The sequence below is a fragment of the Manis javanica genome, chromosome 1 (genome assembly GCF_040802235.1).
Source record: "Manis javanica isolate MJ-LG chromosome 1, MJ_LKY, whole genome shotgun sequence".
NCBI lineage: Eukaryota > Metazoa > Chordata > Mammalia > Pholidota > Manidae > Manis > Manis javanica.
This window is the reverse complement of record NC_133156.1, coordinates 135948349-135964643: the sequence shown is the minus strand read 5'-3', so window position 1 is coordinate 135964643 and position 16295 is coordinate 135948349. Positions and strand designations below refer to the sequence as shown.

Here is a 16295-nt window from a genome sequence, read left to right as displayed (position 1 = left end):
TCTGACTTCAGTTTTTACTGTTAAGCAGTTGACTCGCAGACTAAATGTCCCCCTTTGTGAAAATCTGCATCTTTTTTCTACCATTATATACTCTTAAAAGCAAAATACAATAGATTCATTTGAATCAATGACTGATTCTTAGTAGGAAAACAATCTTTAGGAATAAAAAAGAGTGGGGAGAGGTTAAGAGTTTCCCTAAATCTGTCCTGATGGATCCATGATTGTCAGGCAAAATTCTGTCTCCTAATGAGTGTTAGCTTACATGGTGAAGATTTTTACATTAGTTAGAAAGGTTAGTATACTGATTAGTATAACCCAGAGTAAGATGTGAATAAAACTGGCATTCGTGATAAATCTGTTAAGTGAAAATAAAGATGGGGGACACATCTATGGTGTATTCTATATCAGATCTTCCCACTATAACAAAATGTATTTCTTTAGAGAGGATCAGAGAGTCAGACATAACCATGTTTAAAATGTAATTATATCTCAAAGAGGTATTTTACCATTTTAGCGACCTGACAGTATGGATTATTCACACCTCTGCCAAATTTCCTTTCATGGAAAAATGAGTGAGATGCCGAAATAACTAACAGTATATGCTTCTTACCTTCTTTAAGGAAAGGATCCCTTCTCTGGTCTCTTTGTCAGTAGAGATGGAGAATATCCCAATACCATCACCATTAACGATGGAGTATGTCATGTCAGCATTTGGACCTGTGTCTGCATCATTTGCCTTGATTTTCCCAACAGCTGAACCAACTTGGGCTGATTCGGGAACATATAGCTGATAGTGCTCTGAAAAACAGTTCATATTAAACTTATTTGATGATGATAATGTTCATAAAATAATCATTTTACAAGGAAAAGATATTAAAATATTTAGACCATATATTCAAATAAATGTTATATAAAGACATGTAAAACAGATTCATTTTCAGATTTTAAGTATCAGGATATTACTTAGTAATGACATATTAAATATATATAAACTTTAAAATGTATGTAAAATAGCCTACATGAAAAGAATGCATCAGTATCTGAATATAAAATATTTTATCAGATATAAATTCATAAGTAGCAGAAAAATAGATGAGAGGTCAAGTTTGCATGTTGATGTTGAGCAAAAACTGAATTAGTCAAGTACTAGTGCAATCACCACTTTTTTCCATCTAGCATGTGAAATTAAAATATAAAAGTATAGGAACATGTAATTCAAAGTTAAAACATAAAAGAGTATAGCCTATCTGTGAATATGATAATTATTTTGATCAATAAATGTAAGTTTAGTGAAAAGTACACATCATGACAGAGAGACCAAATACATATATATATATAATTTATTTATCATGTATACCCAGTCAACTTCTAAAAATAATTTGAAGTAGTTTTATAATAAAGTCATAAATAAAATAAATTTATTAAAATTAAAAATAATAATGACCAAGTTAAAGGATGAGAAAGTACATATAATGACTATATAAGATATGCAGTGTTTGTGATTGGCATTATTTTTGATACATTAGATCCTATAACTAACATTCAAACAGTATTAAACCAATAAATCTCATCTGATATGAAGATATATATTTTCAGTATTTCTTGATACTAAATGTTTACATTGAAAAATTTTTTTAATTCAAAGTTTGTCCTGATGCTAAAATAACTAAATACTATGAACTCCCCTTCTAGGAAATCAATATTAGGAAGCTTAATAGCCAAGCCATTACCATTATTTTATTGACAAGTTAGAAACATATCTATTAAAACTATTTATTATAGCAAATCTAAAATATCAATATAAATAACAGGAACCTTCAATTAAAATGTAATTTAATAAAAGTTTCATCCAAGACTACATTAATAGTAACATAACCAATATACATGGTCAGAATTAGACTTTATAGATAAGTGAATGAGGAGCCTCTCTGGAATAGTTTCCCTGAGGCAATATCTTGGTAGTTGTGGTATGATAATAATTTTTCTTAATGTTAATGCATCTGGTAAGTATATGGAAAATTCTAACTTGCTTCTAAAGATGTAACTATATGTTTTAAAGTGTTATATGTTGATACTAATAATTGTGTGTGACTGTGTTTATTCATTAATCAACAAAGATTTTCCCCAGTTCTCTTCTATAGATATTTGAGACACTGCCTGACATCAAATATTATTTTTTTAGTTCAACAGTCTTCACCAATATAACAGTTCCAAGAAAGAGCATTCTCTTCCATGAAACACATGATTCCTTGAACTTAAACATGTGTTTTCATAAGGATCTGCCATATTGGTAAAGACTATCCCTCTTGATGTGGTTAATTGACATGGGAAAGCATGAGACCCAAACTGTAATAGGACTCTACTGTTCTTCTCACAGTTGGTTGGTGAAACAGTAGGCAGCTGATTAAAGTGATCCATAAAGACTGCGTTCCCAAAGTGTAGAAAGAACTTTAGTCTCTCTTTGGCGGCAATGCTATGTAATTTTAGAAGAAGGTTTTGACAGTGACTATGTTTCCAAAATTCATGTTGAAGTACCTACTCTAAGGGCATTCAGTATCAGAAAAAAGCCATAATAATTTTCAGAATCCTTAAAAGTAGCATATTGTTCTTAGGCAGTTATATATAAAATCAGACACTGTTCTCTTACAAAAATATGTAGACAAGTTACAAAATGAATCAGAACATAGCTCCTAAAATTGGTCTGAGAAAAAGAAGCTAGAAAGTGAAGTTCCTGGTTGCTATAGTCTCTAAATTCCAGCTAAATCATAAATCTGCGTAATCTCTAAGCCTTCCAAAGGATTTTCAGCTAGCTAAAAGTGAGATGATTACACTTGTAAATAAAAGAAGTGTTAGTGCACAGAGGTAAATAAACTAATTACAGAATTAATATTCTTGTAGTATTACAAAGCAACTTAATCTTTGCAAAGAAAATTTCAGTGTCTGTACAAATGGGTCATGTTTTGTGGAGAGCTGAAGTATAATGAATTGATATAAAATTGTGTGATACAAAAACTCTGTCCAATCCAGCAGAAGTGTCCATACCTTTGCACAACTGTATGTTGTGAGGAGATGGGGATACAGTTTAGCAAAGGAGAAAACTACAAGCAGCCAGCTGAATGCTCTGAGGGAAGCTCTTTTCCTGCATCCATGACTTTAGGATTTATTTTGGTCTTTAAAACCAATAAATACCACAAGGACGTGTTTAATTCTAGCTGGTCTTTTAATATTAAAACATGTTCAAATATTTTAATATGAATTCTGAATCTTTTTTTTCCCAGTCAATGAAAGATTTCCTTCAAAATGTTTATTTTTGTTTTTGAAAGGATATTTACATTTCATAGTTTTCTTCTCTGTCCCCTTCCACATATAAAATGCTACTTTGCTAGTTGAATGGAGATTTTTCTCTCTCACTTTACTTTCTTCATTTTTATATCATTGTACATATATATATATATATATATATATATATATTATTTTTACTGCTTCCAAGACTGATTTTAATTAAGCATTTTCAGTCTTCTAGAATTCCTAATTTATTCCTTATATATCCTTTCACACATCATCATGGTGTCTGTTTTTTTTTTTATTTCAACAAAATGTATTTATATCAGAATTGTCAAGCCTTCTTTTCCTATTATACTGAAGCCATTTCAGGTTCTATTCTATTAAATATATTAATTAGTCCTAAAAAGAAAATTTGGTGTCTATAGTTGGCTTATCTTCAGATTTCTGGACATCTGTAAGATTATCTTCTCTTTTATTGCAGTAATTTTATATGCTCCTAACTTCAGTGATTTTGATGCAAAAGATTTTTATAACTTTCCTATCTCATAAATTACATATAATTATAACTATTATGCCTTAAAATTTAAATACCAATAGTTTGTCTTATTCCTGTTTATATCTGTTACTTGAAATTTGATGTATATGTAGCAATATCAATAAACCATTTTATGTTTAATGTCTTTGCTTTTTTAATATTTCCCTCTTCTAACGCCATAAAAAAATCACATATTTTCCTTTAAAACATAAACAGCATTTAAGTCTTAAATTTATGAACCTTCAGGACGTTTCTCTGTTGATTAATGGCCAAAACATCTCAGTAGCTTGCAACAAGGCATATTTAACTTAATCTTGCATTATCTGAAAACTATGACTAAGCTACGACTCTGCTAGGATTGGCTCAGGAGACCAGGTGAATTTTAATTCCACAATAAGAACTGAAAAGCAGTCATTGGGAGGGTGAGATCATGAGCACAGAATGAAACCACTAAAGTACATGTAAAGCTTCTCTTCAAACATGGCTTCTAGTATGTCTGTTTATAGTCCAAATGCCAAACCATGTATGTCACTGGCAAAACACAGAGTTGAGGTATCAAGGACATATTCGGCATCCACAGGAATGCAATTCAGAAGTTATTCCAAACAATCATCACAAGCATTTCTTTGCTGAAAGCCCTGAGGCTAACTTATTTGGGTAACCTTGTAAATTTCGATTTTTAGTCCTGAAAGTCATGAAATTTCTAGTTTCTTCCTCTTCCATGTCTATTAGAAAATAGGCCATATTTTTTTCCAAGCTCATGTCTTTCTTAGTACCTTATCAAATACAGCTAATAGCAATCAATATGCACTACAGACATTCTCTCTTCTCTTCTTTGAAAGCCGTGTGTTCATTGGGTACATTTTCTGCCTTTCAGGTTATCCCAAGTGAATGTTTTACCAAAGCAAAAAACAAAACAAAGTCATTTTCTAACTTCTTTCTAGCTTTACTTGTACTGTCTTCTTCAAACACAAACACAATTCCCCATACTTTGTTGTAGTGTAGTGGTGGTGAAAGAAAATTGCCTCTAGACAGATATAATAAATGATATCTGTCTAGAGGCAATTTTTATATTATACAATAGAATACATAATCATTTTTTTAGTCAATTGTTGCATCAACAGATAACTCGTATATTTCAATGATTTACAACCACAAAATGTATTTCTTCTCAAATTACATAAGATCTCTTTCTTGCTTCAGCTCTGCTGAAGTCTGGTGTGCTCACCTCCACTGAGCTTCACTGTCTTCTCATTAGGCTGAAGGAGCAGCTTCTTTCCAGGTTATGTTGTTGTCAGAGTGGAGGCCAGGAAGAGGAATTGAGCCCGAACAGGCAAGCCCATTAAGTTTTCTGCTCAGATGAGTTTTAGCCATAACCTTTCACATTCCATTGACTAATAATTGATCCACGGCAATATAATTGGCCCATCTCAGATTCAGTGGGAAAATATCTTTCACTTACAGGAAAGTATGGCAGAGGGAGGGAGTCAATGAATAATTGTGATGTGCAAATAATTAAATCTACCAGGCAAGATAAAAGAGATATCAAGTACTTGAGTATGAGAAGTTAGTAAAATTCTATTATAAACAGAATTCTATGAGGAAGTAAGAAAAATGAGGGTGGGTATTGTGTAATGATTGTAATCTCTGACACAAATACCTTAAGTAGTTATCCAGTGAGGTTCTCTGAACAGGAACTCATTCTTTTTGTTTTAACACATCTTTAACTCTCATTTTTAATGCAATTTAGTAGGTGAAAGATTTCTAGAGTAATAATTTTTTCCCCTTCTCATTAATTTTGAAGACAATTCTCTACTGTCATCTGTATTGTTATTATTGGTGAGAAGCTCATGGTATGTTAAATTGTTTTCTCTTTGGTTTTGGGATTCTACACTTTACCCTAACACATAACACATCTAGGTGATAATATTTTTCCATCCTGCTTAGGACATTTTATGATTATGTATTTAAGGATATAATATCTGTACTTATTCTTGAAACCTTTTCATCTGGTTTGTTTATTTGTTTTAAAACTACCTTCCATTCTCTTTTATGTCTTTGTCTGAAATTCCTATTATTGTACATTGAAACTTCGTTTTCTTTTGGTATATATTTTGATCTCTTGTGGGGTTTTTTTTGTTTGTTGGTTTAATCTCTGCCTCTCTGATGTATTCTGGCTAATTTCCTCAGATTTGTCTTCCAGTGTATTTTATATCCATTTGTATCTAATCTCCTATTTCCCCAGTTTGAATTCTTAATGTCAATGTCTATGCTGTTGCTTCCATTGACTACTAAGCAGAGATTAGTTTTGTATTTCAGAATGAGTCCTGGATTCATGCCACATGGAAATAATTAAAGTCAGTAGCAGAATACACATAATTTCCTAAACTCTTACTATTCCAGAGTATGACAGCATTTCAGAGAACTCTACAACAGAGCACTCTAGAAAGGGGCCATGACTGCCACAATATTCTCTATATTTTCAGAGTCAGTGAAATGGGAAGCACTGGAGCTCCTATGCAAATGTGCAACAGTGGAAGCCCTCTAGCTGAAGAGGGGGATGTGTGAGCAAAAGGAAGCCTCTGGGATTCTGTAGCTGGTGACAATTTACAGACTCTACAGCTAATTCAGTATGAGTCAGCTGTTTGCTAAACTGCTGAAATCATTGGTCATGTTCCTCCCCATTCCTCTAAAGTTAAAGCTCCTTTTTCATATTAGAACTTCATTATCAAAACAAAATATTGATAATTCACACACCAAAATTTCTTTTCCTGCAATTATCATGAAAGTTGGTTCTCTCAGAGACAATTAGATATGCTTTCATGGAAAAAAATTAGATAGTGGGTGGAGAGTATTTTTTTCCCAGAATAAAATGTCTGTTACACCAAATATCTACTACAGAATCTATTGCATTTTTGAATCCTTAAATTATTTTAAGGTAGAAATTTCTCTTATCTGGAAAACCTAAATATATCAGAAGAATTATAATTTCAATACCTGAGTATGAAGCTTACACTTGCTGAGATATGAAGTGGTTCAATGTGCATTGCTAAATTTTAGATTCTAAATTATTTGTACCATATTAGTAAAGTTTTTTCAGTTTGAATATATTTGAACAATTTCTGAATTATATTCTACCTTATCATCAAGTATTAAAGAAACCTTCAAATAGTGCTAGTATTACCTATTTTGGTTTTAAGAACATGTAATTTTATGTGGCATAGAGATACAGATATTATTATTTCATGTTTTTGTTTCTGAATATGCCATAATTTCATATGCCATATGTGATCTTTGTCACATAATTTCTTAGACTGTATCATTAAATGTTAATGATTAGTGAAGTAGGGGCAAGAGTCCAAGCAGAAATGACATAGTTTGTAAAGACAGAGATTGGGTTTCAGGGATGGCATTGTAGATCGAATGAGAACAAAGGTACAGAGAAGAAGACACCTCAGAGAAATGAGCCCCAAAACATGAATTCAATTTTTCTGTGGTAACTGTAGACACATACAGTACATATGCACATGTGAGGACCCCAAGAAACCATGAGAATGCAGAGCTGGAAAGCAAAATGCCATCCCTGAAGCACTAGGAATCAGAACTGGTGAATGCTGGAGACTCAGGTGGATACTAGAGTATAGATGTGGCTGATTATACAGAAAAATTAGATTTTAGGAGTAAGAGCTAACTCACAAAAATAATGGAAACATTAAAACAGACCAATTCTAACTAATTTAGGTAATCCTAAATTATATATTGCATATACCTTCAAGAAAATAACTGAATTGTCTGTGGAGGAAAATGAAATAATCACTTCTACAAATTTATACACAATATTTATACACAATGTTCCACAAATAATTCCAAGGCATGTCTTCAAATGGAAAATTACCAAAACCAAAAAGCAAATAATCAATAAAATGACCCAAATCTAATATTGATACTGGAGTTTTTAGAAAAGAGTTTTGAAGTAATCTTGATTTATATGTTTAAGAAAAAATAGAAAAAAGATGGATAATTTTGGTGGCTACTAATCATGAATATTTAATATGCCAAATGAAAATTATAGAACTAAAATAGTTCAATGTTCAATTGTACACGTAATAGATTTAACATACAAGGTGACTTGGAGTTTAAACACAGTGGAAAAGAAGATTAGCATACTGGAATATTATATTAGTATGCTAGATTACATTCAATATAAAAGGTCAAGATTAAAAAGGAGAGAGAGAAAAATAATAATTAAAAAAGAGAAAAAGAGGAAGAATAGACTGATGATGCATAGTTAAAGCACCTAACATAAATACATTTGCAGAACCAGTAGGAAAACTGAGAAAATAAGATTGAAGAAATATTTGAATAAATGCTGATCAAAGTTCCTCAGAACTAACTAGTTTCCCAGAAAATATAGTTTAAAAATTCCTTATAACTGAAAAGCAGATTTTTTAAAAAGTAAATACTTTCTACATCCATCATAGTTAAATTTCTTAATATGAAACACAAAAAATTCTTAATATAGGAAAGATCCATTAAGAGAGAATAAACTAATTCTAAAAAAAAATAGTAATAAGACTGGTAGTTGATTTTACAGCAGACAAAATGATAATCAGGAGACAATTAAACCACCCCATTAATTATTGACACATGGAAAATCCTTCAAATTACAATTCAACTCCCAATGGAAATACTCTCCACAGACATAAGGAAAATAATAAGTTTATAAAACAAAACTAATAAAAGGAATAATTCATTGACAGAAGAGCAGCACTAAGGGGACAGAAAGGGATTTTTACAGAAAATTTGGAAGTTCCTTTAGATAAAAAATATTCTAGAAGAAACAAATTCAGGAAAGAATACCACTAGAAAGGATACATTACTATTGACTTAAAAAATGAGTCTTTACCAATTAACACAACAAAAATATTAACAATATCATATATGGCTTAATATACAAAATGACAAAATAGCAAAAATCAAATAGGTGTAGTGGTCTTAAAGAGTTGGTTTATCTTTCAAGAAATAAAATTATAGTCTAAGGTGGAATGAACTGAACTGTAATATTTAGAACGAACATTAAAGAAAAATAGAAGAAAGTGAAATAAAAAAATGTTAATGGAGGAGAAAATGAATGGACTAAAATATATGAAATGCAAAGAAAGGAAAGGAGAAAAAAGGAAAGAAATTTTAAATGTAGTAAAATGGTAGAATTAAACAGAAATATATCAGTTTAATTATAAGTGCAATAAATCAAACAACAAAAGTTGTGAAAACAGATGAAAATAAAACAATAAAAACTCAGTTTACATGAAATGTAAGAAATAAGAACAACATAGTTTGAAATGTGATAGAAAATATTATCCGACTGTTAAAAAAATAAAAGAAAAATCTGGTATAGTTATACTAACATCAGACAAAATGGTAATTAAGTTACATAACATACTAAAGAAAAATGTTTCTCAGTGAACATTTTCAATTAAAGAGGAACATATCAAGCCTTAATTTGTGTGCATCCAGTAACATGATTTCAAACTATATCTAGGAAAACAACAAAAAGTAGTAGCAAATAAAAGAACAGATACAAAATCCAGCATCATAGTGGGATACAATAAAACCACATCTCTCAATACATAATAAACACAAATTCTGTATGGATATAGAAACTGGAATGAATAAACCTGAACTAATTTACTTATGTAAAAAGCTAACCACAAAACTGCAGAATCTACCTTCTTTTAAAGTGCATAGGGATGCCTATCTAAATCAAGTACATGCTGACATTTATTGAAATTCACTGCAAATTTCAAAATATGCCCATAAGCATAATAAAATAATCAAGATATCATTTTTAATAATATACTGGAGAAACCCCAACTTGTGTATGCTAATTAAAACATACACTTCACATATATTGATGGATCAGAGGGCACACTTCCTTGTTTGTTTCTTTTCATTCCAAATAAATTCATCCCAAATAAATTACTGATGCTGAATATATTATATACCATTTTAATTTGTTTTCATGAAAATACAAATGATAAAAACAGTAGTTCCATACTCGAATATTTTGCTTTTGACAAAATGGCATCACCTTTAATACCTTCATTCATCACTGGTATTTTCTTTTTGACCAATATTAAAATTTACCCAAATGAGTTAAACATCTGTACCTACAAGAAATATTGCCGTCTATTGAGTTTGGAGGATGTGATCCTCCCAATATTTGCACTTTCTCAATTCTAGTCCCAAGTGAGCCAAAGTTGGATGACTTACAATTTCCAATCATTTCAAGTTCTTGGAGGAAGTTTGGTTAAATAAGTTTCTACTGTTTTATTGAGATTAGCTGACATGTTATCTTCTTTCCACAAATGGATTATTTACCCTACAAGAGCAATTCTCAAAATACAGATCCTGTCATTTAAGGTACAGAGGTTTGATAAGTGAACTTTCATGAAAGGTACTGGTTTTTTTTACGTATATTCTTTGTAGAGAATAATAGATGCTAGAGAATTTTACCTAGCTAGGAATAAAATAAGCAGTAACTCTAACATAGTTAAAAACAGAGATGGGAACAAGAATCTTAAGAAGCTTAATGGATTTCTTTCAGTAGCAGTACTAGTATTGAGGAATTTTACACCTCGAGATGTTTTTCTCTGAAGGAGAACGGGACGTCCCTCGTGTTCTTGAGTAAGGAGTCAAGCAAGCCAAAGAAGAACTGATTTGTTCTCTTTTCCTGTGTGTATTACAGTTAGTTCCCTTTCCTAACATTTTCCTGCCACGTGTAGTCGTTATCTGGAACTGGGCAATGTGCCATCCAGTCTCTGCTGTCGCCTCCCAGCTCACCGACACTGACGGGCAACCTGCATGAGCTGGATCTTTATTTGTCTTGTTTTCTAGGCCACTGATTTTGCAACTCCCTAATTTAGAGACTTGGAGCAAATTTTTAATCTAGTTAACTCTCTAGTTTTCAAACACTTAGCTTATAGTCAATTTATTTAAATTAAGATATAGTGGTAACTTTAAGAGACAATATAACAACCTGACTCACTTTCTCAGGCCTTGTTAGATTAACTGAAGAAAGAAAGAAAAAAATTCTTTGAGGGAATATTTTTGCGAACTTCGTGTGTAGATGTCTCTGCTAGAATCAAGCACAGTAATGGTTTAAGAAAGATGACTTTCTTTGGTAAAGAGAGAAAGAAGCCAGGAGAAAAGTAAAAATATCATATCTTAAGATAAACAGACCACTGGATCCATTTGATGACTAGATATGGTCTTCACATAAATTGAATTATACATTGTGTGCATTTCATGGTGCTTCATCAATTCAAGTCTCATAATATATCATTTTGTTTCCCCAAGAATTTTACAAAGCTTATGATTATATGTATAGCTATTTGATGAGTTATAATACCTATGGGTCAATGAAAAAGTACTTTACTGCAAGCTACTCTGATCACTAAATTATTCGGTAAGCAGCAGTGTATTTAGTGCAACATGAGTGCACAATAAAATCCCTTCAAAACAAATCAGAGTGACATTCTGGGTGTGTCCTGCCTCCATGTCAAAACTCTTAGTGAATCTAACTTAGATGAAAGATTGTATCTGTCAGTCATTTTTTTATAGACTGCTAATGACTGAAGAAAGGTAGGTCCTATTAAATATAATGAGTTCACTCAGGAAGTACACATTTATTGTTTCCTTGTCAGGTAAATCACTGTTTTCACAATGAACTGATGTTTCAACTGATCATCAAAATACTGTTAAAAACAAAAGAGAATACTATAAAGTCACTTTGGGCTGACTGAGTCCCTTGACCGAAGGCAAGCTTATTTCAAGGTGCCTTTGTCTCCAGGACTCTCTCTAGGTTCCAATAGATCCCCACCTTTCTCCATTCTGTAGGTGGTAAGAATTCTGCTATTACATAAGTCCTTGGGCATTTTACTACCCTTGTGGATTCTTCATATCTTTATAAGTGATTTCTTGTTAAACAATACTTAAGTTTTCTTAAAAAAATAAAAATAAATAGAAGAGAATAAATATTCATCACAATTACAATTTTCTTTTCATTTCTAAAATAAATTTTAATAGAGTTATAAATTTAAAAATTAGTTAATGGTGAGAAGGAGGGAAAGAGAAAGAGTGGGAAATGCTGTCTGTATTATGACCAAGAGTTTATTGTGCCTCTACTGTGTATAATTTGAGTTTTCATTCTATTAAGAGCTATAATATCCATATACATCTTAAAAATAGTGGTGGTAAAATTTACTTGAATATAAGGTAGACGAGTTGGTTTTATAAATTGTAAGAAAGCTTATAATCAGTTGAGTTTATTGTTATTAGTCCTTACCTTTTAAAAAACCTCTGAACTTCAGGTTCCTCTTATAAAATAAGAGCACTTGTCATAAAATGGTATATGTGTATATATGCACAATGTGTGGACTAAATGATGAAATAAATACAAAATGAATTGTCATTTGTAAAATAATTTAAACTAAATTGTATATTATGGTTTAATGTGAATTTATCTATGGTTTATACCTTTTTTTCAAACATACTTTCTTCATAGAGCAAAGACCAATTGAATGAACCAGGTCATTTATCTTATCTCTAGAACAAATATTTTAAAGTGGCTTTACCTAATGATGAACTTGGCTTGTGTGTCTTTTAACACTGGCCTTTTAATAATGGTAGCCAGAGTATTTAAATTCAACTCCTTCCCTCATTCATTTAGTAATAATTTATCAAGGGCTGGGCACTGATCTAGACACTTAAGATTACACAGACAGTTCAAGCATCTCTCTTACTCAGAGAGACTCTCAGGAGAGGAGATATGCACCTGTGAAAATACATATGACATGAAAGTGCTATGAAACAGAAAACAAGAATTTATTAACTCTGCTAATTGGGCAATAAAGTTCAGAGAAACTTGTAACAGGGTTTTTAAATAAAGGAATGTGAGTGTGGAGAATTCTGGGTTGAATTAGCAGAGTTCTTACCACCTACAGAATGGAGAAAGGTGGGGAACTATTATTGGAACCTAGAGAGAGTCCTGGAGACAAGTGGTATCAGGTTTTAGGGACAGGCAGTATTCTGCTGTGGCCAGATCTGGAGTGTACTGAGAGCAGTATTAAGAAATAAAGCTGGGAAGACATTTCCTAACTTGCGTAGAGCCTTTACTGACGTACCATGGTGCCTTGAGTGCAATAAAGTTTATTACAGTTTTAAACATCATGTGTAAGAACATAAGGGATGACTCCCATATAGGACTTTTATAGTAATTAAAGATTATTCTATAATGTGTTATCCACACTTTTTGCACTTTTTGCCACATTAGAAATACTCACATATATATTTTCCCATTCTGAGGATGTCATAAACACCATTTCCTTCCAAACTCACAGAACTGACACCTTCTCCCCCTGATTTGCTTGCTACTTCATGCTGTCATTTACAAGTTCATGTTCTACTCTGAAATCTCATTTGTTTGACTAGCTATATGCCCTACTTGGGATAGTGTGCATGTGTGTATGCATGTGTGTGTGTATAATAAAGTGTTCATTCATATCATGAAGGATATTTAAAAATCTCAGTCATGAAAAGTACACATGCAATTATTTTGCAAGAGTAGAATGCCTATATCAAGATGTATTTTGAATTTTGAATATATATACCCATGAATATCTTACTAATATGTAACTACTTCAGTAAATGCAGGATACTGGTACTTAGTACCACTATATCATTTTTAATATTGAACTGTGATGCCAACTGAAATGTATATTTCTAAGCCAGTGATGGCTACCTACCAGGTTCAGGAGACAACAGGTGGAGTAATATCTTTAGTCTTATAAGGGAGACCAGATAGCACAAAAACAAAATGTGCTCATTTATGACAACAGTAACATGACATTATATATTTAGGTACTTCATTTTGTTTTACGTAAATGAAGAGTAATACATGTAAATGGAAAAAACAGGTACATACTCTGAGGAAACCGCGGGGGGTTGTCATTGACGTCAGTCAGCGTGATGTTGACTGTCGTGGATCCTGAAAGTCCTCCAACTTGCCCAGCCATGTCTTTGGCTTGAATGACCACTGAGTAATGTTCTCTGGCTTCTCTGTCCATATTATGTAAGGCAGTTCTAATAACTCCTGTAATACACATTTTAAGCCAAACAATGAATTAGACAGCATAGAGCATAGATTTATTTATTTATTTTTTCAGAAATGCATTTTTATATGAAGTACTATGAGAGAAAGCCAGGCTTCTGAGACAAACAGTACCATACCAATGTCACTAAAATTGTCTCACTGAAATGTTCGTTTACAACCATATGACCCAAACTGTCCTATTAGTGGCAGATGAAGATACCCATCTCCTTGGGTTCCTTGCCCCCAACCTTGTTCCTTCTGCTGGTGCATTGGATATTCCACAATCTGTGCTCTTCACAAGTATCAGCTGAGATAATTTCAACAGAGATTAATTTTCATAGCTTATAGTCTACACAGCTTCCCGACAGGGATGGCAAAGTTTGCTAATGGAACACAGGAGAGGGATATATACACTTGGATGGTTATGGCAGGAGGCATTTTAACATTCACCAAAACTAAGAAACTCACTATCCTTACCAGGAAATAATAACTACAATAAAAACTAGGCCTAAGTACATAAGCAAAAATAAGGAAAGTGATGAGATAGATTCCAAAGAATCACATTTAAATCTCATTTTCTTCATCTTATTGCCCCAAAGAAGACATTTAATGGACTTTTTTCATGATTTAACAGTTGGATTCAATAAAAATATAAAAAATATTAAATTTGCATTTGTATTTATTCATAGATAAACACAAACACACACATAAAATAGATGGCTTTTGTCAACACAGCATGTGTGTTTTTTGTATTGTTAATGTACAACTACTTGAACAATATTATGGTTACTAGACTACCCCTATTATCAAGTCCCCACCACATACCCCATTACAGTCACTCTCCATCAACATAGTAAGATGCTATAGAATCATAACTTGTTTTCTCTGTGTTATACTGCCTTTCCCGTGACCCCCCCTGCTACATTATGTGTGCTAATCGTAATGCCCACATTTCCCCCTCATCCCTCCCTTTCCACCCATCCTCCCCAGTCTCTTTCCCTTTGGTAACTGTTAGTCCATTCTTGGGTTCTGTGATTCTACTGCTGTTTTGTTCCTTCAGTTTTTGCTTTGTTCTTATGCTCCACAGATGAGTGAAATCATTTGATACTTAAGTTTGGGAGTAATCTCTCCTCTTCTACTTGTTTCGAAAAGTTTATGGAGGATGGGTATTAGGTCTTCACTAAATGTTTGATAAAATTCAGCAGTGAAACCTTCTGGTTCAGATGTTTTGTTCTTAGGTAGTTTTGTGATTACCAATTCAATTCCATTGTTGGTAATTGGTCTGTCCAGATTTTCTGTTTCTTTTTAGGTCAGCCTTCGGAGGTTATACTTTTCTAGAAAGTTGTCCATTTCTTCTAGGTTACCCAGTTTGTTATCATATAATTTTTCATAGTATTTTCTCATAATCCTTTTATTTCTGTGGTATCTGCAGTGATTTTTCCTTTCTCATTTCTGATTTTGTTTATGTGTGTAGACTCTCTTTTATTCTTGATAATTCTGGCAAGGGGTTTATCTATTTTGTTTATTTCCTCAATGAACCAGTTCCTGCTATCATTGATTCTTTCTGTTGTTTTATTCTTCTCAATTTTATTAATTTATGCTTTAATCTTTATTATGTCCCTCCTTCTACTGACTTTGGGCCCAATTTGTTCTTCCTTTTCTAGTTTCATTTATTGTGAGTTTAGACTGTGCATTTGGGACTGTTCTTCTTTCCTAAGGTAGGCCTGTATTGTTATATACTTCCCTTTTAGCACAGCCTTTGCTGCATCCCACAGATTTTGTGGTGTTGAATTATTGTTGTCATTTGTCTCCATATATTGTTTGATCTCTGTTTTTATTTGGTCATTGATCCATTGATTATTTAGGAGCATGTTATTAAGCCTCCATGTATTTGTGGGCTTTTTCATTTTCTTTGTGTAATTTATTTCTAGTTTCATACCTTTGTGATTTGAGAAGCTGGTTGGTATAATTTCAATCTTTTTGAATTTACTGAGGTTCTTTTTGTGGCCTGGGATATGATCTATTCTTGAAAATATTCCATGTGCACTTGAGAAGAATGTGTATCCTGTTGCTTTTGGATGGAGTGTTCTGTAGATGTCCATTTGGTCCATTTGTTCTAATACATTGTTCAGTGCCTTTGTCTCTTTATTTATTTTCTGTTTGGTTGATCTGTCCTTTGGAGTGAGTGGTGTGTTGAAGTCCCAAAAATGAATGCATTGCATTTTATTTCTTCCTTTAATTCTGTATTTGTTTCACATACATAGGTGATCCTGTGTTGCATGCATAGATATTTATAATAGTTCTATCTTCTTGTTGGACCGA

The 16295-nt window shown here is 32.3% G+C and overlaps 1 protein-coding gene across 4 annotated transcripts in view; it reads right to left on the bottom strand.

Moving 5' to 3' along the window:
• The window catches only part of CDH18 (cadherin 18), a 1048863-nt gene that overhangs the window by 103982 nt on the left and 928586 nt on the right, over positions 1-16295 (bottom strand). For all 4 annotated transcript variants that reach the window (XR_012131738.1, XM_073237622.1, XM_073237625.1 and 1 more), the window contains 2 exons: positions 13806-13973; positions 611-798 (listed from right to left, as the gene is read on the bottom strand). Coding sequence is in view for 3 of the 4 variants with exons in the window: in XM_073237622.1 (XP_073093723.1) it covers positions 611-798; positions 13806-13973 (356 nt within the window). In the remaining variant the exon portion in view is untranslated. The remainder of the gene's footprint in view (positions 1-610; positions 799-13805; positions 13974-16295) is intronic.